The sequence below is a fragment of the Canis lupus genome, chromosome 22, assembly GCF_011100685.1.
Source record: "Canis lupus familiaris isolate Mischka breed German Shepherd chromosome 22, alternate assembly UU_Cfam_GSD_1.0, whole genome shotgun sequence".
Lineage (NCBI taxonomy): Eukaryota > Metazoa > Chordata > Mammalia > Carnivora > Canidae > Canis > Canis lupus.
In genome coordinates, this window is record NC_049243.1 from 3,053,095 (window position 1) to 3,081,055 (window position 27,961).

At 34.3% G+C, this 27,961-nt stretch overlaps 2 protein-coding genes across 2 annotated transcripts in view; one reads left to right on the top strand and one right to left on the bottom strand.

The window, feature by feature from the left end:
- The window catches only part of RB1 (RB transcriptional corepressor 1), a 145,641-nt gene that overhangs the window by 24,509 nt on the left and 93,171 nt on the right, over positions 1-27,961 (bottom strand). The window contains exon 18 of the mRNA XM_038569496.1: positions 842-960. Coding sequence (XP_038425424.1) covers positions 842-960 — 119 coding nt within the window. The remainder of the gene's footprint in view (positions 1-841; positions 961-27,961) is intronic.
- Positions 24,761-27,953, top strand: LOC119877400 (lysophosphatidic acid receptor 6). Its single transcript, XM_038569515.1, has 2 exons — positions 24,761-24,963; positions 25,119-27,953. Exon 2 carries the CDS (start codon positions 25,416-25,418, stop codon positions 26,451-26,453), a length of 1,038 nt encoding a protein of 345 aa, XP_038425443.1. The 5' UTR covers positions 24,761-24,963; positions 25,119-25,415; the 3' UTR covers positions 26,454-27,953.

Consider the following 27,961-nt stretch of genomic DNA (forward strand, 5'->3'; position numbering starts at 1 on the left):
GTTATGTGAAGGCTGAGGTACCATATGCTAGAAATACCTTGGATACAAGTTAGCATGGAAAGGACATCTTTGGAAAATAGTCCCTGAACTAATCACAGAACACTGTACTGTCAATTCCTAGACAGAACTAAATAGAAACAGTATTAGGCACATTTCTGTGAAAGGCAGAGTAGACAGACTGTTTAAGAGCATAAGCTTTGGGGCAGATTGCTTGGGTTTGATTTCTATTGACTTTTATTTCTCTAATTCCTATTTTACAGATAACTGAGGCTGATAGCAGTATCTACTACCTTATGGAGCTGTTATGAAGATTAAACGGGGAAAAGAAAATCTCAAGTACTTAGGCAGCTGTCCAGCACATAGTGAACCCTCAGTAAATATTAGCTTTCTTCTTCCATCATCATCATGATCATCATCATGTATTCATCAACTGATTTAGTCTCGTATCTTACCCTAATCTCTATCCTATACCTCACCCCTGAAAGTGTTTCCAGCTTTCCCGGTGTTACACTTTGAGATTTATGCCATTTCTGACTCTTGGAACACTTTGTGTCTCCTTCCTTCTCTCCAGAAATCCTATTTTCCAATTTTTAGGCCTAACTAAATTGCCATCTCTACCATGAAAACTATTCTCATTACATCAACCCTGAGTGATCTCAGTAGCACTCTGTACCACTATATATGATCTTTGAGTCATGTATCTTACATTCCTGCTTCTTCAAAGCAAGAACGTCTTATTCAAAATTCTATACCCTACAGTTTCAATATAGTATCTTGCATTATACCATGCTCAAAACCTATTTGCATATTGACTGAATAGCATAACATATGTTCTACTTACATATCTGCTGCAGTGTGATTACTCTGGAGAGGAAGGTTGAGAGTACAAGCAGATTCAAGGTGATCAGCTGGTCCTTCTCGGTCTTTTGCTTGTTTAATCAGATCAAATAAAGGTGAATCCTATATAAACAAGATGACATTAAAACCACATTGGTAGGTATGATTTTCCCATGTACTCATTAAAATCATATTGTCTGACATGGTGAGCACTACAAATTTAGTCACAATTGACAGCAGCAATTTAGAATCAGAGATCTTTCTTTCTACTTTGAAAAAACGGATTGCCAATTTTTGTTTTATATACATGAAATCGAAGAGATGTGCTTTGAATGCAAAATTTAAGGAGGATTCACTTGTATGTGCACTGACCCTCCTATGAAATCTGCCCTTTGGATACTGAACACCAAATTGATAATGAATGTCAGTTAATTTAAGATACACAGGCAAAACAGAATGATATGTCACTTTGATGGTTTGCTTAGACCCAAGAATTAAATAAAGCACTTTCACAGTTTACAAAGGTAATTCAAACGTATTATCTCATGTAATCCTCAAAATAAGTCTGTGGATTAAGTATTATTATTCATTTTATGGATCAGAAAACTTGGCTATTTTAGTAAATTGTGACTGAATACTATATTATGCAGTAAAATTATTTTCAGAGTGTAGGATAATAATGTGAGGTTTATAAATATAGAAATCAAAACTCTTTTAAGCTTTTAAAAAAATAATGAGTAGAATAGCTTCCTACAAGTATTAGAATATGACATATTAAAAACATTTTATTAATTTAGCTATTATTTTTCATCTTATCCAAAGGATTTACTGAAAAAGAAATCTATATTAACATCTGTTATTAACAATAATAGTTACCAATTAGTAAATGCTTACTGCATGTACACATTTAGTTTTCACAAAACCCTATGCTGTTGCGGTATACTATTCCCACTTGAGAGAGAGAGAAAATGAGGCTAACAAAAGGATTTGAACTTAGGCAGCCGGGCTCTAGAGTCTGAGCTCTTATAAAAAGAGCAGCAATAAAACAAGTCCATGAATTAACTTTACCGAGGCTAATCCTGTATTACACACTATTTAATAAAGTGAAGTGTTCCTGATAATCATTCTTCAAGCAGAAAACAACACGGTCATACTTACTTAATCAGAGAGGACTATCTACAACTACTACAATATTTGCTTAACCTAATTATACAATTTACCAAACAGTGAGAGCTTATATAAATTATTAGTTTCCTTTCCAGAGTAACTGTTTGATATAATAAATACCAAAACAATACAATGATGAACAATGAATCAAATTTTGATAATGCTGAACAATTTATATTATAACCAGTTTGAACAATGGTAGTTAGCATTGTTTTTGAAAAACACGCTTGTTAAATATTAGAAGTTATGCAAAAGAGGCCCAAAATTTGAACTAGATTTTCACTGAAAGTGATCATTTACAGCAATTTTTTAAAAAGTCTCTTAAAACAGCAATCCCTTTGTTAAACTGTAGACTAAAAGCAGATATTTTAAGAACTTGAAAACCTTAAATGTTATTACATCAATTATATACAACTTTACATATACAAATATTTCAAACAATTGTGTACCCTAAAATGTATTTTTTAAAGTGTTTTCTAAATTGATATCTTCATCAACTTTTTAAAAAACAATGAGAAGTATATATATCAACTTGGGTAGATCCTATTTTCTTTAATTCAAAGTAAGCTATTTTGTGGTATTGGGTATTATTTAAATCTTAAGTCATATTAAAAATGTTATATTTTGTATTTGCCGCATTAATTTTAAAATATTGTTTTAAGAAAGTAACTCCTAACTCAAAATTAGCCAAGAATTCTAAACCTGGGTCAGGGTTTACCTGAAGATGTTTGACATATCTGCTCTGGATAGGCAGCTCTAAGTGCAAAGGCAAAATTTATGCAATTAAACTAAGACAGCTGTTTTTCTAAATGAAATATTACAGGAGTCAAAAGTCCTCTCCCATCAGTACTAGCTTCAATGGCCACAGCAAGTATATCCAATGTGAGCTTCCTCTGTTTTAACAATTGTGATAAAATCATGTGGAAGAGTCATTATTTGTATCATTTACCCTAAAAGCTGTAGGAGTTACTGTTCCTAATCCAAAGAAGAGATCTTATTCTAACTGAAAGCATAAGAAAACCTATAATGAATATTTGCAAAATGAATAAAAATTCATACAGGAGAGTTCATATTATAAAGGGAACTAATACAGTAAGAGAGATGGACATTCAAAGAGGAATAGGGCATGAAAGCTTGTAAAAGGAAACTAGCATGTCTGAACATGATGAAAATCAAGAGTATTTTGTCACACTTGGAAGGAGTAGAGGATTATGACTGAACAGGAAAGGATAAGATGGGTGGATAAGAGTTCAAAGTTGAAGAATAAACATGCTTGCCATGCTGAAGTGAGGAATCACCAAATTACTGATGATAATGCTGATGAGAAGAATTTGTAAAAAAGTAAAAGAATGAAAACATATATCCTATGATTAAATAATCACAATAAAAGTCACCTTTCTCAAATAATTCCTGTTTTAACCAGGGCCTCTCTACCAGAGAATCAAAACCACCAGATTTTTACCTTTGAGATTCTAACTAGTATCCTTTACTTACCTACATACATTATTCCATGACAGCAAATACTGCAGCAGGTTTAACCTATTCATAGCACCAAGGTTTTGTGTCAAAAATTATTTCATGACTAGACATTGAATTGTTTTCAAGAAGATGAAACAAACTTAGAAACTTAAGCTAACATCAATGAGGGATTTCACTGGCCTGGGCTTTGCTGCTTCTACCTTTAGGTGGACATACTCCTGTGGTTCTCAAAATTTCATAATTCTTCAAGTTTCCAATCTGAAGCTGAACTAGTCAGCAGGAAAAGGTTAATTGGCTTGGGCTTAGGCTCCTTGCAATCAGTGTTTGTTGATATGCACATTTACTATTTCTGCACCTGTTCTGGCTTTGGAAACCCCTTGGCCATTCTTGTCCTAGGGCCTTAAAATAAGGGTTAGCCAAATATGGGCACAACAATAACTTGACATGTAAATGTAAAGGTAATATGAGGTTCTACTGGCACAGCTTAGTTTCAGCACATCAGTATAGTCATGCCAACTTAATGTTTGTACTTAATTAAATCTACAAAGTAACTATGAGATAGTAAAACTGTTAAATTATTACACTAAAATCTGTGCATTCAAACAAGCACTGTTAAATTGTGTGGTATTTTTTAAGTATAATAAGAGTTCATAATCTCTAATGATTAATTTCAGGTCTATACCATCAGTAGCCTAGGTCATCCCTAGAATGACTCTATATTTTATAAGGTTCATTCTTACTTTTTTGATATAGCTTACAACTTGCTGGAAAGCAGCCTATGTCAGAGTCTCCAAGGGAGCTTTATTAAACACACAGATTTCTCCTCAACCCCTAAAATTCTGATAATGCCAGGAAGGAGGAATATCTACATTTTAGGAAAGTTCCTCAGCAGAGTCTAATTCTCATGCAATCCCACCATTCTAGCGTCCTCCCACTGGATCCCTGCCATGTCTCCTTTACATTTATCTCTCCTCTGCCCACCCCCTCAAGAACTAACTTTAGTTTTCTAATCCTGATATAAATTTCTAAAAACTCTAAAATAGCATACAACTCGATTTCTTGCCTTCTTAGGTTTCAAAAGACATCCTTTCCACCATTCCCTAAATTCTATCTTCTAGAATACTAATAACCCAGGTAAATTTGAGATCAGTCAGATATAAAAGTACAGTCTCTTGTTGTGAAACTCAGAAATTCCTTAAATCCTAGTATAGTCCAATCACTGACAAGAAACTTCTGGTTCTCATATTCCCAACATGTGGGCTAAAGTGATGACAGGGTATGAAGACGGAATATTAGAAACATTGCATTAACTTTAGGAGAACTAATTTTTAATGCCAGACCCACAGCAAATATTTGGTGTTGTCTAGTGAGGATACCACGCTGTCAGGTATATTAACAACTGTGATCTTTCTTTCTACTATGTCTTATCTTGATAACTATAATTAATGATTCAAAGCCATTACCACATATTTCATAATAATATTTTACTTCCTTCACTACCAAAATTCTGTCTTCTTGATTCTCTCAATTTAAGAATACTCATTGAGCATCTACTACCGTATGCCAAGTTCTATGCGAAATATTTTACAGACATTTTAATCTCATATAATCCTCATAGTACATCTATAAAATACATACTGTTATTATCCCCAACTTATAGATAACCTGAAATATGGATATTAAGAAATCTGTCCCATGTCATATGGCTAATGAATGGTGGAGCAGGGAACTAAACTCAAGTCTGTTTTAAGAGCATGTGCTGTTAGCTCCTATACTATGATGTAAATCATGTTCGTTTATTCACTTTCTCTTCATTCTTTGTGCCTACTCTCATGCTTCTAGCTGTGTTGCCATGGTGGTGTTTCCCCCTACAATTAGCTCTATTCCCCACAATTCCATCTACCATTCATTTGCTCATTCTACAAATACTCACATTCCATGACAGGCACTATAGCAACTAAGAAGAATGTAATATTAATGGTGGTATCTAACCCAAAGGGTTGTTGTGAAAATTAAATAAACTACATAAAGGGTTTGATACAGTACATGGCACAAAATAAACACTCAGTAATTCTGCACTCCAAGAGTTTATTGATTTGCTGAATGCTAGGCATAGCACGAAGCACTTTATTTATATTATTTCATTCCCCCAACAAACTCTAGGAAGAAGGCACTATTTTTTTTATGTCATTTTACAACTGAAGAAAAGTAGGCTAAGATTAAGTTGCCCAAAGGCACAATTAGTAAGTGGTGGATCAAGGATTTGGCCCCAAGCTTTTTCATTCCAATGCCCTTGTTTTTAATCCTTATGCTACAGTCTCTAATGAAGGAAATAAATAAGTAAGTAAAAAACAGTAATATAGACCAGTAAGTCCCATAATCAAAGGATACACATGGTATATACTGGAAATCAAGAGAAGAACATCAAATCTAGATTAGGTACATTAGGGGGAAACATCTGGAAGAAGGTTAAGCCTGACTTGTGTTCTAAAGGTAAAAGTTATTTCAAGTAGAAAGCAGAATAGATGGTTCAGAAACAAGAGAAAATATGGCTCTAGAGAAACTTCCTGTAGCTCCCATAGAGTAAGGAAAATAATACTCCCTCACAGGGTTTGGTTGTTATAACAATTAAATGAGATAATAAGTATAAAGTACTCAGAATGGCACCAGAGACATAAATGCTTAAGACCGAGATGATTCACTCCAAAAAGCTAAAACACAGATTTTATAGCAAGGAAACAGCAAGGGATTAAACTAATTAAAGGATTTTAAGCAGTTGACTAACAGGGTCCAGATGGGACTTTTAGACAGTTCTAAAATAAAATCCCAGTGCCAAGCACATAATGGATACTCAAATATTTCTGGGTGAAATTAAGATACAGCAAATCACCAAGAAGAAATGCTTTCTAATTGACATTAAATATCAGCTGTAGCATACCGCTAGCAAGATCACTCCAATAACCCCTACCACTGGGTTATTTATACCCTTGTGAAGACCCCTCCTACACTGTACCAGGTTAGTCTGTCTGGTCAATGGCATATGGCACAAGTGATGGCATGTCACTTCTGAGCTAGCTTATAAAATATCTACAGTTTTAGGCTCCTGGAAGTCCCATGGAAAGAGGTCCACACGGCAACAAAGGGAGCCTCTGGCTAACAACCAGTGAAGAAGTAATGAAGCCTGCCAACAACCATGTGAGTGAACTAGGAAGCAGATTCTGCAAGCCTTAACCTGACTGCATCCTTAGTTGACAACTTGAGGGTCTCTCCTGAGAGAATAGGAGCCAAAACCACACAGCTGAGCCACTCCCAGATTTCTGACCTTCAGAAACTGTGACATAACAAACTTTAGTTATTTTAAGTTGCCACATCTTGGAGTAATTTCTTACACAGCAAATAGATAACTGATATAGCAACTGATTGTTTTAAAAGACTATAAAGAAAACAGTTAGTGAAATACTTAACTTATGAAAATTAGGTGCTTATATGGGTAGCACTGTATCCATGACTCAGAGAGCAGTTCTTCTCCTGGACTCAGGCAAGCTGTCTCATGTCATTATTTATCTACTTAAATTAACTGTCAGTTAATACTTCACTCTGCTTTGCCACTTAATCTTGGGAAAGAAACAAGACTCTACCAGCAAGATTAGTATAAATCCCAGTGAATAAATAATACACGTAGAAAAAATAGAAGCTACAAGTCTACTCTACATGATATTTCATAATTAACATACATTTTCTAAGCAAGCATGAACTTCTCCTGAGAGTCAAAGACTTAAAGGCTATCAAGTCAAGGTGTTCCTAAAAGAGATTATGATTATCCAAGTAAGTACAAGGTCTCTCTTTCTTGTAAAAAAATTAATAATAGGAGTGAAAGACGGGAATTGCTATTGTTTTCTGGGTATTTTAAGGAATATTATTGGAGCCACATTACAGGAAATGTTTTTGTACTATCCTAAGCCAAATCATTGTAAGATCATTTTACCCTGCAAAAGGAAACTCAAATATAAAATGGATAATCTAGGGAAGGCTCTGACTTTTCTAACAGTTCTTTCCCATTTTACTTTACTTCTTTTTTAATATTGATATTCCTCAGGATATTCTTGCTAATACATATACTCATTGAGCCACTATCATGGCTTTAATTATAGCTATATTACTCCCAAATCTACATTTCTAACTAAAGGTACTTGTTCAAGTTCCAGATCAAGTATTTCCTACTAGATATCTCAGACCTCTACATGGATATGTGGCAAAAATGCCAAATACTCACATGTTCAAACATTAACATGAACTCATTACTCTCATCACCAATCAGCTATGACTCCTTCAATAAATATCCTCTTTGGTTAACTGTGTTATCAACTACCTAACCACTGACAGTACAAATCTTGGCATTATCCTCAGTTTTACCCAGGATTCTAATCCTTAGAGATTCATGCTTTTACTGTTAATATATTTTTATATTTGAAACCAGTGTCTTGAATAGCACAGAGCTCGGTCTTTCCTTTTTACCTACTTTGACAATCTTTGCCCTTTAATTGGGGTGCTGAGACCATTTATATTTAATGCAATTACTGATAATGGTTAAATACTACACTTATTTGTTCCATCATCATCTTTGTTCCCTTCTTGCTAAAGGTGCAAAAGCAAATCAATCGAAAAAGGATAGATTTTACAACAAATATTGCTAGAAAAACTGAATATCCATAAGCCAAAATAAAAAAACCCTGACTTAAATCTCAAAACTTGTACAAACAAAACTAAAAACGGGGCTTCTGGCTAGCTCAGTTGGTGGAGCATGTGACTCTTGATCTCAGGGTTTTAAGTTCAAGTCCGATGTTGGGTGTAGAGATCACTTAAAAAATAAAATATTTTCAAAAGATTTTTAAAAATTAAACTAAAATGGATCATGCGCTTAAATATAAAATGTAAAGCTATAAAACTTAAAAAAGGCATGGGGAAAAAATCTTTGGGATCCTAGACCTGGACCCCACCAGCATGATCCATAAAAGAAAAACTGATAAACTGGATTTCATCACAATTTAACACTGTGGCTATGAGAAAGACCATTAGAAGAGGTGCAAAAAGAAGCTACAGAGTTAAAAAAAAAAAAAAAGGCAGCTACAGAGTAGGAGAAATTATTTGCAAGCCATATATCCCCAATAAAGGACTAGTATCAAACATATAAAGAACTTGTAAAACTCAATGGTAGTAAAACAAACAATCTAATTAGAAAATGGGCAAAGATATGAGGAAACATTTCACCAAAGAGGAAATACAGATCACAAATAAACACAGAAAAAGATATTCAATATCATGAGCCATCATCCTAATGGGAAATGTAAACTATAATCTCAATGAGCTAATCCCTACACTGTCAGGTGGCTGTAATAAAAAATAGTGACAAAATCAAATGATGACAAGGATATAAAGAAACTGGAACCCCCATATATTGCTGGTGGGAACTCAAAATGGTACAACTACTCTAGAAAATACTAATTAAACAAAACACACAATACCCATACAATTCTGCAACTGTACTCTTTGGGTATTTATCCCAAAGTAATGAAAACTCAAGTTCATATAAAACCTGTGCACAAAGTTTACAGCAGCTTTACTTGTGATACTTAGAAACTGGAATGAGATATTCTTTTATTTTTCTTCAAGATTTTATTTATTCATTTGAGAGAAGGAGTGCGGGATTGAATGAGAGAGAAAGCACAAGCTAGGGGAAGAGCAGAGGGACAGGGAGAAGCAGATTCCCCACTAAACAGGGAGCCCTACTTGGGGATCGATCCCAGGCCCTGGGATCATGACCTGATGACCTGAACCAAAGGCAGACACTTAGCCAACTGAGCCACCCAGGTGACCTGAAATCAGATATTTTATAATACAAATACAGTTAAAGAAATTGTAGTACATTCATAGTATGAAATCTAGTCAGCAATAAAAAGGTAATGAACTAGTGATACATGCAATATCTTAAAAGTATCTCTAGAAAATTAGGCTAAGTGAAAAAAAGATAATCCTAAAAGATAATCATATTTGACTCCATTTATGTTACATTTCAAAGTAACAAAATTTTAGAAACAGAAGGCAGATTAATAGTGACCAGGTGTCAAGGACAGGCATGAGAGACTGGAGTGATGTGGATTTAGTTCCTTGTATGATACAACTGTTCAGTGTCTTAACTGTAGTGGGGGATATATGAACCTACACACATTGTCCCCAGGTCAGGGTGCCAGGTGTCTCTTAGTTGGGGCTGGGAGGACGGAAGGTGGAATCTCTTTACTGGTGTCCCGCTACAGTCCAGCTGCTCTAAAGCAAGGAAGGAAAAGTCTTGGCACAGGTGCCTATTGCGGCTGTGTCCTTTCTGCTGATTCTATTTGCTGCTCTAAGACTCCTGGTGGGGAAAGGGAATCTTAGGAGACTTGAGCTTATGGTAACAACAGCACCTGAAGCAAAAGGGTTAATACTATTTCAGACAGTGCTAACAGAGTAATAATAATAATAATGCAATAAAAGTATAATAATCTATTTTTAAAAATCTCCTTTTTTATTAAGACTGAATTCCAAAACAGATTCACTAAAGTACAGAACTAAACCTTTAAAGTTTCAATTTATAGTATGACCAAATGCAATGTATTATTATTAAAAAGATTATTCTTCTTTCTTATTTATTTATTTATTTATTTATTTATTTATTTATTTATTTATTTATTTATGATAGTCACAGAGAGAGAGAGGCAGAGACATAGGCAGAAGGAGAAGCAGGCTCCATGCACTGGGAGCCCGACGTGGGATTCGATCCCGGGTCTCCAGGATCGCACCCTGGGCCAAAGGCAGGCGCCAAACCACTGCGCCACCCAGGGATCCCTAAAAAGATTATTCTTCTAATTATCAATATTTTAAAAACATATTTTCAGGTCATCTTTAAATAAATACAGAGGTAACAGATAAAAGTTTTAAGATATGCTCCTTCTCAAGAAGAAACGAATTCAAAGGTGATGAATGAAACAAATCTATCCACTTCTCTAGTTAAGCTGAAAACTTTCTCAAAGCTATCAGTGTTTTGTAATGCAGAGCATAGCTACTATAAGGAAAAAACTGCATTTTCATTAATAGTAAAACAGTTTTATCAGATAAGAATTAAGCATTGTGTCTCTGACTCATAATTTTAAATGGTTTACTTTACATAAAGTCTGTCTTTGGTAGCATACTTATTTAAGGCTCATTTGGTGGCAGAAATTCTCAGACCAAAAATTTTTGCCAGATTCATCTCCAGCAGATACATTACTTTGAGGAAGCCCCTGAAAAGCCTTCGCTGTATTAGAGAGCAAGGAAGCAGAATTTCAACTCTCTCCTCCAGACAGTATATACCTTAGATAAGAATTTTATTGCTTCTGACCAACAACTGTTTTTAAATTTACAAAGCAGTAAATATAATATGACTTTAAATATTTTAAAACATCGAAGTTTTAAAACTTAAGTTTTTCTTATTTGTGAATTAACCTAAGTGTACTTTTATATACTTATTCACGAGAGACACAGAGAGAGAGAGAGGCAGAGACACAGGCAGAGGGAGAAGCAGGCTCCCTGCAGGGAGCCCGATGTGGAACTCAATCCCGGGACTCCAGGATCACGCCCCGGGCTGAAGACAGGCTCTAAACCACTGAGCCACCCAGCATTATAAACAGAAAAGCACACATACATTTTTTTTTAAAAGATCAAAGTCTAAAAAGTTACATTTCAGATATGTCATAATGGAAGATACCAAGGCTTTAGTAGTCTACATGCATGTTCATGTCAGAAATTAGTTTATTTTTCATATTGTTTAAAATGGATGGTGGCTAAAGTCATTTTTGAGAACTTTATGGTAAAACATAGTTTAAAAGATACAGTAGAAACTATTCTTATCAAGTAGAAAATGTTGTTACCTAATAGTACATAAGAAGCAAAAGCAGTGTTCCCTTCTACATCTTAAAGATACAGTTCCCTGATTACAGCTATGGAAGTATAACAGCAAAGACTTAAGTTAAACCTACATCTTGGAGCACCTGGCTGGCTCAGTCAGTGGAGCATGCGACTCTTGATCTCAGGGTTAGGAGTTCAAGTCCCACTTCGGGTGTAGAGATTACTTAAAAATAAAATCTTTAAAAAAGCCAAATAAACCTAGAGCCTAAGGTAGGTACATTGATGGAATGGATGAAGAAAATGGGCTGTATGCAGAATATTATTCAGATATAAAAAAAGAAGAAAATCTTGCCATTTGGAACAGTATGGATAGACCTTAGGGCATTATGCTATGTGAAGTAAGTCAGAGAAAATGAATACAGTACAATTTCACTTACATGTGGAATTTAAAAGAACCTAAACACTGAGCTCATAGATACAAAGAACAGACATGAATGCCAGAGAGGCGGGACGCTGGGAAAAATGGGTAAAGGGGCCAAGGTATAAAATTCCATTGTAAAATAAATAAATCATGGGGAAGTAATGTACATGGTGGCTACAGTTAATAATATTGTATTGTATATTTGAAAGTTGCTAAGATAGTAAATCTTAAAACTTCTCATCACAAGAAAAATTTTGTAATTATGTACGGTGATGAATGTTAACTATACTTTTTATGGTAATCATTTCACAATATATACAAATATTGAATCATTATGTTGTCCACCTAAAACTAATATAATGTTATATGTCAATTATATCTACTCCCTTTGTTCCATTATGGAATTTCAAATTCTTTCCACAAGCTTCACTGCTAATTCTTTTGGTTCTTCATCTCCACAAAGAATTTAAAGATAGAAGCTAGACACAAAAGGTCACATATTGTGACCCTGTAATGATTTGCAATGATTCCCATCCAAGAGACAGATATAAGATCTACACAACATGGGTGCATTTCAAAAACATGCTCCATGAAAGAAAAAAGACACAAAAGAGCCCATGTGGTGGAATGGAGTGGAAAGAGGTACTCAGCAAACCTGCTGGGATGAGGACGTTTCATGTCGTACTTAGGATGGCAGTAACCTGGATGTATAAATTCATCCAAAGACACTGAACTGTAATATTTTTTTAAAGATTTTTTTAATTTATCCATTAGTGAGAGAGAGAGAGAGAGGCAGAGACACAGGCAGAGGGAGAAGCAGGCTCCATGCCAGGAGCCCGACGTGGGACTCGATCCCGGGACTCCAGGATCATGCCCTGGGCCAAAGGCAGCGCTAAACCGCTGAGCCACCAGGGCTGCCCTGAACTGTAATATTATATTACCTACACCACACACACACTAAAACAATCATGTGACAGGATGGAGGTGTCAGCTAATGCCATGGCAGTAATCATTCCATAATATATAGATGTATCAAATCAATACACTGCATACCTTACACTTGCACAATGTTGTGTGACAACTATAATCTCAGTAAAGGTGGAGAAAAAAATCTTTTAATTATATCTGAGTAAAAATATACATATAATGGGAAAAAAAGAGAATGAAATCTTGTCACTTGCAATGACATGGATGGAGCTAGAGAGTATTACACTAAAGTGAAATCAGAGAAAGACAAATCCATCTGATTTCACTCATATGAGGAATTTAAGAAACAAAACAAATGAGCATAGGAGAAAAAAAGAGAGAGAGTGAGAGAGACAAGCCAAGAAACAGACTCTTGTGACAGACATGACAGTTACAAGAGGGGAGGTGGGTGAGGGATGAGTTAGATAGGTAATGGAGATTAAGAAGGACACTTGTAATAAGCACGGAGTAATGTATGGAAGTGCTGAATCAGTATGCCGTACACCTGAAAGTAATATTACACTGTATGTTAACTAACAAATTTAAATAAAACATTAGTATTTTTTTAAAACCTAGAAAATGATGGGCAGCTGAATTATTATGGTAGTAGAGTTATGATACTTTTTTTCCTAATTTTTTTCTATTCCTTATTATTAAGAACCTTAATAATATCTCTCCTACATTATAAACAATAAACTTTTTCTTAGGAAAAATTATTGAAAAACCAACCTCATGGAACGATGTCATATCTGCCCAGAAAGTCGTGGAGTTATGTCAGAGAAAAGTGAAATTACAGTTCCAAAAATGAAAAGGGCTAGGTAATAGTACTGTCAGAACATAAGAAAAAGGAAAGAGTTGGCTGCTTGAAGGACTGACACAGTGACAAGAATTTAAGTGTGGATCCAAAATTAGGATACCATGAGATGATGGAGAAAAGACAATTGTAACATATAAGTACCTTTAAAATCCCAGATGCTCATTCAAGCACATGTAGGACAGACAAGGAAGTCAACTGATGTAGGCTGTCAGATGTCACTGCTACCGGGGAAACTGAGCCCAGGAAAAAAATTCAGTCCCGAGTAAATAGGTAAATAGGGTGCTAGCCAAAGTGTCAAAGAGTAAAAGACGAACGTGATAACTGCACAGGGAGGCAGAAGTTAGGATGGGATTTGACTTGAAATGGAATTATTGACCTGGGGCTCCTTTTAATGAAAGACAGGTATTTTTCTAGAAGTATTTAGTTTCAAAAAAACTGTTGAGTAGCCAAAACCAAACCAACACAAAAAAAATTCCAGTTTATAAGGTGTCATGCAAAACAAAAATTGTAAATAGACACATGGAATTTTATCACATTGAAATGCTGTGTGGAAATTACCAATTGCCATGAAAATTTTGGGTTCATGAATCTGATGAGTAAAGTTATGGAAGATGAGGTTGGAAACACAAATCGGGGGAGGGTGTTTTTAAAGATTTTCAGTTAAAGGTTAGTCCCTGGGACATACATGATTGATTCCTTCACTTCTGTTCAGATGTTCCCATATCAGCAAGCCCTAGAACACTTTCCCTCTCCTCCTAAATGTATTTGTCATCAGAGACCTTAACACCATATGACCAATTATGTAACTACTTATTGATTGCCCGTTTTCCCCAAATAAAATATAAGTTCAGGAATTTTTTCCCCTGCTGTACATCCCCAGCAACTGGAAGAGGCCCTGGCACACAGCTGGTGCTCAGGAAATATTTTCTATTGAATAAACAAATATCAGCAGATCCAAGATCAAAGATAACATAAGAAGGAAAAAAATTTTAAATGTGTCTATCCTATTTCCCTATCTATATAACCAAGCCAATAACCCAGCAACTGTTTTTAGTCTGGCTGAAGCGATCTACTTTCAACTAAAAACAACAACAAAAAGCTGGGCTTTAAAAGGGGCCCTTTCTACATCAGTTCTTCCGGTCTTTTGTTTGTAATGTTTCTGAGGCAGCACTTGTGACATCTGGTATTGATAGGAAACCCTCAAGTTTTCCAAGAATGTGAAATCAGTTGATTAAAATAATCACACCAGCAAACCAATAAAAGAAGTGATCATGGAAATTTTGCTCTGGGAATGGGTTACCAGTGGTTTAGAATCTTGCTGATTAATTCTTCTATATACCTTGAGTAACAGTATCTGTTAAAAGAGCCTGTCTCTTTGAGTCCTAGTTAAGAGCAAAACATCTGCATGAAGGCTTAAATAAGTTTCTGCCGTTAAGTGTATTTGCAGTAGTGTTCACAGAACTAATCTTAAAAAATTGTCATTTGTAAAGGAAAAAGAAAGAAGGAATCTAACTTATGTATACTCATTTTTATTTTGAAGGCCAAAACTTTAAAAAATTAAAAATATTAATTTGGGTATCAAAAACTGCAAATCACTTTTAAGTTAAGTGAAAAAACAATATTCGCTTTTAGACCCTTTTCACATTTTTAAAAATGATTAATTTTCATTAGTTTTATTTTTTTTTATCATTAAGTAAACACTATGCCCAACATGGAGTGTGAACTCACCACCCTAAGACAGAGTCAGAGAATGCTCTACAGAATGACCCAGATGCTCATTAGTTTTATTCTTATATGAAGTGCAATATGATAAACTGATATCTTCTTTCTACTCCACATATTCTAGCAACAAAATTAAATTATTAGGTCAAATGTATCTTTTTCTTTAAAACTGTAGACTTCATATAAAACTTAGTCTTTACTACTCTGCTATTTTTAAGTACACTCAATTTTCCCCCGAAATTTTATGTAGTCGTTTTTTTAAATGGAGTCATTTTTTACATTTAAATTCTTGATCTAGTTGGCATTTATTTTGGTATAAAAAGTAAGGGTCCAGGGGAGCCTGGGTGACTCAGCTGATTAAGCATCTGACTTCAGCTCAGGTCATGACCTCAGGGTCCTGGGACACAGTGGAGCACCCTGATGAGTGAGGAGTCTGCTGCTTCTGCTCTCTCTGCCTCTCTCCCTACTTGTGCTCTCTCTCAAATAAATAAAACCAAAAAAAAAAAAAAAGTTCAAGTCCACTTCTTTCTCTTTAAAAAAAAAAAAAAATGACCCATTAAGCATTTGCTGAACCACCCATATTTTTCTCTACTGATTTGAACGGCTAATATTGTATTTCCCCAGGTTCATAGTCTATTTCTGGGCTCAAATCCACTCATAACTAAAGAAATACAAATTAAATGAAATACAACTTTTGGCCTATTAATTGGGAAAGGTTTTAAAGGCTCATAATAAACTGGTTTAGAGGAGGGAATGAGAAAATAGGTATTACTGATAGGGATATGAATGGGAAAGAAAGACGAAATTTTTGGAAGTAAAATCACTAGGTTACACTATATATGTATATTACACTATATGTAATACAGAGTATATACACACCACATATATATAATATTACAGCATAATATACACACACCATTTTGTTCAGGACATTCGCTGAAAATCTACTGGGATTTTTAGTGGAATAGTAATAAACTTACAGATTTGTCCCAGTAAAACTGCATGTCAGATATTCAGGTATTCTTCTATGGCTTTCATTAAAGCTTTGGGTCTTTTGTTTTCCTCTAGATCCTATTCTTTCCATATTACATTTATTCTTAAGTTTTTCATACTATTTTCTGTTCTAAGTGGAATCTTTTTTCCACTACGTTTTCCAGTTGATTACTGATGATGCAGAAATTGTCTTATTTAAGGAGAGATACCAGTTAATCAAAACAACAAAAAACAAGGAATCATTTTTAAATGATATGTAATTTAAAATATTTTACTTGAATTTTCAAAAATATAGAATGTATATTCACTTAAAAATTCTCTTTAGGTAGGGTCAAGGTTCTTTTTTTTTTTTTTAAGATTCTTTTTTAAGTAGAGTGCCAAGTTGTTTTTCTCCTATGAACCACATCAACAATGTGTGTCTATGATTTTCACTATGTATAGAGTAAGAACATAAAGTCCCTTGCAAAGCAATCTGAGAATTAGAGAATCTTTCTAGTTTCTTATGGCATCCCCTATGAACCTTTACATATATACACGTGTGACTCAATGATGTATTTTCAGCAACTTGCCTCAGAGTCACTCCAAAGCACCAAACTTGGTTTCCCTAAAGCACAATTTCATTATTGGGAATAAAAGAACTCAGATGTATCAAAGAGCAGCTTACTGGCCACAAGCAGTTAGTTTTTCAGGAGCATCCTAAAAGAGCAATCCTTCCCTATCACCACACTCCAGTAATGGATAAAGTCAACAAATGCTTATTGAAATAAACTGAAGAGTACCTGGATTTCTGATAATAAACTCTGCTGGAAAATGTTAAATTTACTATTCATAGGAAACCCTTCTTCTAATTATTTGAAAGAAATAAATATTTCCTATCTATATAAAATTTGGTATATACCTTTATCCAATTCCAACCTCTTTTTAAAAAAATCAATATAAAGCTAAAAGTGAAAGACGGTTGCACTATGATCTTAATATACTCTAAAAGGTTAAGCTAAATTTGTCATAATTTTAGACTATATTGTTTCCCAAAAAAAGTCTACATAGCTTACACATATAAAAACAAAGTTCGGGGGATCCCTCGGTGGCGCAGCGGTTTGGCGTCTGCCTTTGGCCCAGGGCGTGACCCTGGAGACCCGGGATCGAAACCCACGTCGGGCTCCCGGTGCATGGAGCCTGCTTCCCCCTCTGCCTGTGTCTCTGCCTCTCTCTCTCTCTCTCTGTGTGTGAATATCATTAAAAAAAAAAAAATTAAAAAAAAATATTTAAAAAAACAAAAAACAAAAAACAAAGTTCGGGCAGCCCGGGTGGCGCAGCAGTTTAGCACCACCTTCAGCCCAGGGTGTGATCCTGGAGACCCGGAATCGAGTCCCACATCGGGCTCCCTGCATGGAGCCTGCTTCTCCCTCTGCCTGTGTCTCTGCCTCTCTCTCTCTCTCTGTCTCTTATGAATAAATAAATAAAAATCTTTAAAAAAAAAAAAAAGTTCTTCTCTGTTTAACATTCACCTCAACTATGAACCAAGGTTCCTATTTTGTGTAAGAAAAAATAAGGTTGGAATCCATCTGTTACAGCAGGAAAACATGACTAAACATCAAGGAACTAGACTACTAGTTCCAGTTCCCCATACACTCACTGAATTACATTCTGTAACTTAACAACAAAATACAAGGAACTGGGTTGGGTACTTATTAGTGAGGACCTGGTTTCTTGTTCTGGTTCATCATTTTCCATCATTTAATCACTTATATAATTCTAGACAAACTACAACTTCACAGAATTTCAGTGTCTTGGAGACAGTAATATATGTTCTTTGTATCATTTAAAATTAGTATGAAGATTGAATTAGAAAAGTAAGGTCTGAAAAAGATTCTAAAGATCTACTTCAATATTCTTCTTTTACAAATACATAATAGAGAAGTTAAATTATTTGCTTAATGTCACGTTATTTTTTAGTATCTGGGATTACAAAACTAGGTCTCTTAACACCTACATTGGCTCTTTTACACTATATCTTCCTGCTTCTAAAGTAGTAAAAGACTTTTTGAAAATTGCAACCAACCTATAACCTTCCTTGACTGGATTTTATGACCAAATTAAGCCCTTATGCCCCAAACCATATAGTGCATGTGATGAATTAACTTCTTTTCTAGAAATTTAGAGTGGAACTAATTATGTAGCATTCTTGAGAAAACTGAGAAAATTGTCTCTCAAATCATTTTATGTGTTTTTGGTTGCAAAAGACAACATGATTATACTAATGGTACTATACTAAGACATTATTAACTGGCATGGCTCCAGCCTTCAAGACTTAAAATTTGAAACTCTTATTCAACTTTAAAAGCTTGCCTTCTTTAAACTTTACCTTCTCTGAAAGCCCTTTAACTGACTTTGTTGACTTTCATCTCATTCTGTATAATCATCTATTGTTACATTCTGTATTGCAATTATTTGTCTTTTAATCTTAACCGAATTGCATGAATATGACTTAAAAGGAAGACAGACTAAGTACTATGGAGGTATAGAAAAAAACTGATGAAATTGAGAGGTCTCCATAAAAAATGTGATACATTTTAAAAGGCAAAGATGAAGGAGTAGGGAGTAGGCAGGGATAGGAAAAAAGGAAGAAAGGACAACTTATGTGTTGGCAGTGATAAATATATTTACTCAAGTTTTAAGTCTTAAACCACAACAACATTCCTGGTCCTCTTAATTTCCTTTACCCTCTTTGCTTGAACCTGCTTCAACCACCATTCCCTTTTACTTTGCTATAAATAATCATTCATCACCCTTTAAATCTTTCTTCTTCCACCCAACACTACAAGCTGGTTCAACCCTTTCAACTTGGGTAGGTGACTCATACTCTAGTAAAGAGTAACAAAAAGTGCTAAGTGTTTGCAATACTGATGGAAAGTTATATCAAGCAAAAGTTAAATATGAAACTTATTTAATCAAAAATCTTTTTATATAAAATATAGTCTGGGGACACCTGGGTGGCACAGCAGCTGGGCATCTGCCTCTGGCTTGGGGCATGATCCTGGAATCCCAGGATTTTGTCCCACATTGGGGTCCCTGAATGGAGCCTACTTCTCCCTCTGCCTGTGTCTCTGCCTCTCTCTCTCTCTTCTCTCATGAATAAATTAAATAAAAATACAATTTATTTTAAAAATGTAATCTATTGGCATAAATTACAAATGATCATTTCTCAAATTGAAAGTTTTGTTCATGTCTGAATTTAAATAAAAAATGTATCCTAATAGGTTTAAGATTCTAAAATTAAAAAACTGACTTTTTTAATAAGTATAAATTTGAGATGGAAGAGAACATTCAAGAGTCACATCTCATTACAACAAATATTTGCTGCATTCAAAACAAGCTGAGTATTTTTCTTAACATTTAAAATTTCACTGTTCCACACTTTATTTTTTTCCATACTTTTTCAAAAATTTAAACAACTTTATTTAAGTTTCACACTTTCCCATTCAATTGTTTTACAAATCTCATATTCCTGATGTTACTTTAGGTACAACTCCAATTATGGCCATCAAAATCTTTAATGAGAAATTACTTCAGAGTTTTAATTTTATAGTATAAACAAGGCATCCTATTTGTGCTTTGGAAAAAAATCTTTTACTTATTTATTTTAAAATATTTATTTATTTTAGAGAGAGAGTGAGCAAGTGCAGAGACAGAGGGAGAGAGAGAGAATCTCAAGCAGACTACCCACTGAAAGTGGAGCCTGAGGCCGAGCCCAATCTCAGGACTCTGAGATCATGACCTGAGCTGAAATCAAGCGTCAGAGGCTCTAGTGACTAAGCCACTACACGCCCCAGAAAAATCTTTTGAAGAAGAATATTACAGAAATACAAAGTATGTCTGTCTTTCATGAATAAATAAAATCTTAAAAAAAAAACACAAAATAAAGTCTTTTTTCAATGTTAGATCTTTATAGTATAACAAACTGTTAATAAAATTCTCCTTATGAGACTCTTGGCTTAAGCAAAGACTATTTCTTGTATATATTTCTTAAATAATCTGTTTTCAAAATTAGGAATCCTTAAACATAAAAAATGAAAAGTGATTTCTACTTTGTTATACCTGAGAACGAAAAAAAAAAATCTAGCAGCTTAAACTAGATTCAAAATATTAAAATATTAAAAGAATTAAAGTATTAAAAGAATCAGAATCAGATACAGAAGCTGGAAGGGACATCTTAGCAGTCCAACCCCTCAATGAGAACCAAGGAGCCAGAATTTTAGGAAGGTCAAATGACTGCATAACATGCTTCCCTTAATTCTTTGCCTGTGCTCTTTACACAACACTTCCACGCTTCCTTATATCAAAATGAAAATTATAGATTTACATTTTATTGCCTACATACACAATTGTGTACATCATTCATAAGGAACCTGCACTAGCAACTAATAGTCTTTTTCCGTCTAGTCTATCCACAGAGAAAAACTTTCAAAGTATTTCAGAGATTTCCAGATATTTCAGAGAAGTAGACTACAAGACTTGCTAATCCCTCACTTCTTCAGATCCATGGTCTCTTACCCGTTTTTAGTCACAGAATCTCATCAAAGCCATGGACCCTGTCCTCAGGGGAATGAATAAAACAGGAGCTTCAGAGATGTCAAGGTCTTCAGGCAGAGATCCCTTGCACAGACGATCAAACTTGCCTCAACAATAACAAAATCGCCACATTTATTTGGATTATATTAATAATCTATCAATCTACGTTTCTCAGGACTATCATTTGACTTTGGGTACTCTTCAACTGACGGCCACCGAGAAGTGGCATATGTTCCGCCACTAGAAAACAACCTCCTGTGGTCGCTTAATGGTTCAAGTGTAAAGATTCACAATGTATTGCTGAGATAAAGATAAGTTTCTCCCTTGATACTCTGGAATGTTTTCTTTCATTAAATGAAAGCAACAACCCATCAGGTTTTCTTTTTCTGCCTTGTATCAAATGCAGCAGCTTCCCTTAGTCCAGATTTTTCTAACATCATTATTTCACATATTGTTCCCCTTCCCACCCTTCTCTCTTCCCTCTAGCACTTGGCTTTTATTCTTTTACTAATGTGTTATGAATTTGTGTTTTAAGATTTCTTTTGCCTTTTGCAAACTTTTACTGTGTTCAAAATGAATAATTTTTAGAATAATGAAAATGATTAATGTATAGAATTTCTCTCACATTTCTTACATTTAAACTTTTTAACTGTTCTATACTTTTTAAACTTCTAAATTTAGGTATCATTTACATAAAATAAAATGCTAATATCTTAAATGCTTGACTCCATCAGTTATGACAATTTTTTTTAAACATTTCATCTATTCATTTGAGAGAGAGAGCACAAATGAGCACAAGTGGGTGATGGAGGGAGGGGCAGAGGGAGAGGGAGAAGCAGATTCCCCACTGAGCAGAAAGTCCAACATGGGGCTGGATCCCAGAACCCTGGAATCATGACATGAGCTGAAGACAAACGCTTAACCGACTAAGCCACCCAGGTGCCCCAGTTACGACAGTTTTAAAATTATTGTCTGCTTTATATTCTTTTTGGAAGAAGGCTATAAATGAACAAAATAGTTGATTCATTCATGAGTCAATCTGTGACAGGTTGGCAGGGGTAAAATGGAAAAGGGTGGGATTAGAAATAAGACGACAAGATAAGGCATTACAACAATCATACAGGTAAGAGTGACAGGGTTAGCCCAGAAAGGTAGCAGTGAGAATTAAAAGGGGGCAAGATAAAAATGATATTGCTATCAAGGCTGGAAAACACTATGAAAATGAAGAGAAAATGAAGACTGAGGAGCACACTTTATACATTAATTGTTTATAGTGGGTGTCCACTAAGGATTTATTTATTCATTCAACAAACTACTATTTTGAATCAGGCATAAAAAAGTCAGATATCTTGCCTCAATATCATAGCTGCAGCTATGTAGAAATTTAGTCAAGAACTCAGAATCCTTAACCTTCTAATAGTTAACTAACAGAATATTCTCAATATGATAAAAAATGAATTACATAACTAAATACTATTATTATAGTGAATAAAGGATCCACTTTATAGGCTAGCTGGCTATTTACCTGGTTTCTTGATAAAATTAAAATTTGAAAAGTGATGACTTGCATAATGAGATTTACTAAATTTCAAATCAGTTGTACATGTTATTTCACACACGCACCCTCTCCCCAGAAAACCCCATTCAAGAAAAAAGTTGATTCACAAACTTAACTTTCAGATCGCGTATTAGAGTAATAGTTTGGTCTGAGGCTATCAAATACAAAGCACCTATTAAATATACTCTAATCCCTATACTTATTTAACTCTCTTTGTAAACAGTTACTATATATTTCTCAAATCTTAACCTAGGAATTTTCAAGGTATCTAATTTCACTTTGGTTTCTTCATTAGAAGTCAAATTAAATACCTTGAAAAATCTAGCATTAAATGGTCTTCTTTGAAGCCCCTCTACTATTGTTCTTTCCCTCAGCAGAAACCCCTTTCAACGAAAGTAGTTTAATGTTATGATTCATTCATTAGCAAACATTAGAGTATCTACTAAGGGTCAAACACTGTGTAAGAATTAGAAATATAAACACATACTGATTAATATACTACTAATAACAAAAAGCTTAATTCAACAAACAGTGATCTATAAGCACCAGTAACTCAAACATGAAAATCTAGAAATGAACAGTTAAGTGAATGAATAACAACATCAATATGCCGAAGAATAGTCCGACGTAGGATACGCTCTTAACACTTGGTTTGAGACAATGCCATATTCAAAATGAAAGCAGAAGTAAACAAGGTCAGGACATATGACTGCTTATTTTATTATTTAATGATGACTAAACAGACTGATGTAATAGATTACTAAGAAACTATACTAAAAATTTTTTCTCCAATAAGAATACAAGCTTATTTCATTACTCTTCACTACTTCATTAACTACTCCTTATTTCATTACTCTTCACCTGCCTTCTAATACAAACACTTACACATTCTACCTCTTTTCTATACCAGTGCAATACACAAAGAATTCAGCCCTTTAATGTTTAAGTTTGTTGATTATAAATAATACTCATTTTTGGTGTCATTTGATTATAAATTTCTCGGTCAAAACAATAAAAAAGGAATACAATTCAGGCATTCATTAATGAACAACAAAAGTTGTTAAACTTAATTTTATAATTAAAAAGGTATAAAATCAGCATAAAACATATTACTCTTAAGTTAGTTATGTAGGAAGGAAAAACAAATCACTCTTAAATGCTCTAAACTTTCCTAATTGATACTTCAAAAGACAGAGTTTTGGCCAAACTGAATCAAACTAGCAACCGTAAACCATAACTGGATCTAGCCTTTTCTGAAAAATGGTAATTCAGAACAAGAAAAACATGTATGTGTCCAGAGGTTGTGGCATCTTCAATCCTCAAGAAAGTAACACCCATATTCAATTACCACCATCCTGCACATATTTTATTCTTCCAAGTTCTTTGGACTTAAAAAAAAAAAAAAAAGAGAGTATCCCTTAAATATAAATATATTGCGAAATTACTCATAGAAGACAAAATGTGAACCATATATAGTTAATATTATATTAAGATGGGTAAGAGGCAGGCTGGGGGTAATGAACATAAAATTATGAAGTTAAAATTTAGCCAAGTAGTATAACTTTGATTCTCCAAAACGGATTTTAATCAATTTAGGGGGAAAGAAACATTTGTTTAAAAAGATGCAATTTAGTTCTGTGTGTAAATAAGATTAATAGCACACCAAACGTGAACATTATTGAATTTCTATGGTGAAAGTGAGTAATTTAAAAATTGGAAGTGCTCTAAAATATTAACTCAATTTTATAGGAAACAGGAAAGAATGTTAGAAAATTGCTTATCAAAAACTGAAGAGATGCAGGATTGGAGCCATTCACAATCATACCAATTAAATCTTGAGGAGCAATTATGGCAAACAAGCCAAAGAGGCAAAATTACCACTGGTCAGTCAAGTCTATTTTACGCCTAAAGCTTCTTCTTTTCATAAGTCATTAAACAGTTTTTTTTAAAAAATGCTATATAAAGATTCCACAATTTCCATTTATAAATACACTCTCAGCTACATTTTATTTCTTAAAAAGTCATATTCCAAACACAAAAGCAATCAAATAAAAGAAAAACAGGCTTAATACTGATTTCTTACTGCCAAATAGAAAGAAATAAAAGAAAGGAAAGGTGGTCAACATCCTAGAAGGCATTTCTGCATAAAAAGAGTTAAAGGGCAGAGGCTCAGCTGAATAGCCAGTGACCATTTGCAAGCCTCCTAGGTATATTCCCAGCAGACACATTATCAGATTAAAGGCACAGTAAACAAACGGGGCTGAAACCTTTCTTTGTCCAAGCCCAGCCTCTTCTTCCTGTGATGTCATACTACAAATCTAGCAAGCCTTTCTTTTCTACTTCAGAGAAAGCCCATCTCACAATACATCTGGCAACGGAGGAAAAGGCTTCAAGCCAGCAAGAGCTAACACGCCTAGGAATTTATTTCAGAAACTTTGAAAGACTCTTCTGCTTACCACCATCTGGAATCCACTGCTGGAATATCAAAAAGAAAAACTTCATTTAAAAGAAGAAGTAAGTGAGACCAAACTGGGAATGTTTAAGTCTCTGAAACTGCACTGAAAGCAAAAAAAGATTGCTACCTTTGGCTTAAATATTCTGGAGTGTAAAGAGACTTTTTTTTTTTCCAACTCAGAACCCAGCTTTTCTTTACATTTATAATCCAACAGGTTGGCTTCACGGACTATATTTTTCAAAAGTTGTTCGTCGGTTACCTAGACCCTGGATTCACGGATATTCTGGAGATTAGAAGAAAGGATTTGCCTGTTGAAGGGCCAAGTGGAAACTCTGTGACAACGAATTTCATGTTTCTTACCAAGATTTCAAAGAAAAAGGAAGTATTTCTAAAACCACCCAAAGATACAAAGAATCTGCAAATACTCTGGAGGTTATAAAGCCGGCACAATCGGAATACCAAAGGCTGCAGTGACCAAAGGACTTCCATACAGTAGAGCGGCCGTGCCTTTATGATGGTAAGCAGTAACAGCTCCAGCTGCTCCTATGACGACTCCTTTAAGTACACTTTGTATGGGTGCATGTTTAGTATGGTGTTTGTGCTTGGGTTAATATCCAACTGTGTTGCCATATACATTTTCATCTGCACCCTCAAAGTGCGAAACGAAACCACAACGTACATGATTAACTTGGCAATGTCAGACTTGCTTTTTGTTTTTACTTTACCCTTCAGGATTTTTTACTTTGCAACACAGAATTGGCCATTCGGAGATCCACTTTGTAAAATCTCAGTGATGCTCTTTTATACCAACATGTACGGAAGCATTCTGTTCTTAACCTGTATAAGTGTGGATAGGTTTCTGGCAATTGTCCACCCGTTTAAGTCAAAGACTCTGAGAACCAAACGAAATGCAAAACTCGTATGCATTGCTGTGTGGCTAACTGTGATAGGAGGAAGTGCGCCCGCAGTTTTTTTTCAGTCCACCCACATTCAGGAGAACAATTCCACAGCAGCCTGCTTTGAAAAATTTCCAGAAGCCACATGGAAAACATATCTCTCAAGGATTGTAATTTTCATTGAAATAGTGGGATTTTTTATTCCTCTAATTTTAAACGTAACTTGTTCTAGTATGGTGCTAAGAACTTTAAATAAACCTGTTACATTAAGTAGAAGCAAAATAAATAAAACTAAAGTTTTAAAAATGATTTTTGTACATTTGGCCATATTCTGCTTCTGTTTTGTGCCTTACAATATCAATCTTATTTTATATTCTCTAATGAGAACACAAACATTTGTTAATTGCTCAGCAGTGGCAGCAGTAAGGACAATGTACCCAATCACTCTTTGCATTGCTGTTTCAAACTGTTGCTTTGACCCTATAATTTACTACTTCACGTCGGACACAATTCAGAATTCAATAAAAATGAAAAACTGGTCTGCTAAAAGAAGTGACTTCAGATTCTCTGAAGTTCAGAGTACAGAGAACTTCATTCAACATAGTCTGCAGACCTTAAAATGTAAGATATCTGACAATGAATCTACAATATAAGCTGCCTGAAATAAAACCACTGGGACTTCACTGGGAACCTCTAAGTTCCTTCAACTGTGAACAGTTTTTTCTTGGACAACTATTTCTCCACCTCTGAAAGAAACACGTGGACATTTTAAAGTTATAGTATAAAAAATTGTATTTGATGTGTTAAGCATTAAAATGTATTCTATTCTTGTATACATACCATTTTATTTTTCTGAGCCATTTGGACTTGTACCTTCCTCTTCATTAAAAAACCCCTAAAAGACTTGTTCAAAGCTTTAAACTGACTATGATTTAAATCATGTTGCAACCATGTGTACTGTTTTTTAATTTCTTAGCAATTTTAAACTAAATGATTTATAACACTTTAAGTATTTAATATTTTTATTCAACATATATCTAATTTCTATTTCAACCTGAATTGAAACTAGTAATCACGTTTCTTGAGCTATAATGTAAATGAGGAAGGAGAATAACTTTAAATAACAAGTGTTTTGGAGTGTTTTTTGAAAAAACATCTAAAAATGTCTTCTGTAAATAACACAGTAACAGTATTTGGGGATCTCAAGCAGTTACACTTACAGATAATATTTAGGCTTTTGTCTTTGTAAGCAATTCTTAAGAATCATATGCTATATAACTATGTATACTTTAAAATTATTATTTTGATACATTTTCTGCATATAACAGCACTCAACTTCAAAATAATCTATGCCACCAAAATTGAGAGGGAAGAAACTAACAAAATGCTGTTTTGCTAGGTACATTAAAAAAAAATACTACTTGGACATACATTTTAAAGATATATTTTGTCACAATAAGTAACTTGTATATGTATTTTAAATCAGAAATACCACAGATAGTGAAATACAAGACTTGGCGCTTAGAAAGTGATCAATAAATATATTACTTCCCTTCTCTCTTTTGACCATTTAAAGGCAAATATTGAACAGCAGAAAATATTATTTTCCAGGAGGCAAAATGTTAATGTCTGTCAAAATAATTTATGAAGTAAAAATATAGTTCCTTATGTAAAAAGCAGCAAAACTACAGGGCCAAAAAAGCTCAGTACAACTACATTTTCATTTTCTTAAACACAGAGAAGGTACTGATTTAAGCTATAATTTAGTAGAAATTAAGTACCAACTACACTAAAATTTTTCATTTTCCAGCATATATATATACTTTCAAATTCAAGCAGTTCTCCAAAGTTAACTAAAAAAGAATGCTTTTTATTTGAGAAAAATGACATAGGATTAAATTTAGATTCAATATATTTGATTATTACAATCTAATTTTTCAAATCCTGAGCACAACTTTTGGCAAATACTCTTATGATTTAAATTTGATTTTTGCTGTTCTCTGGGTCTGGGCTATAATGATTTCAGACAAATCATAGTCATTTACTACATAAGCAATCCATTTCCAATAAAAATAACTAGGAGGTTTTCTTTAAGTAGCTATGGTATCCTTTAGATAAACCAAAAGCAAAATAAATATCCTTAATGTCTTCAACTGGCCCC

Coding starts and splice junctions, on each gene's coding strand:
- LOC119877400 (XM_038569515.1), top strand. CDS start 25,416: ATGATGGTAAGCAGTAACAGCTCCAGCTGCTCCTATGACGACTCCTTT.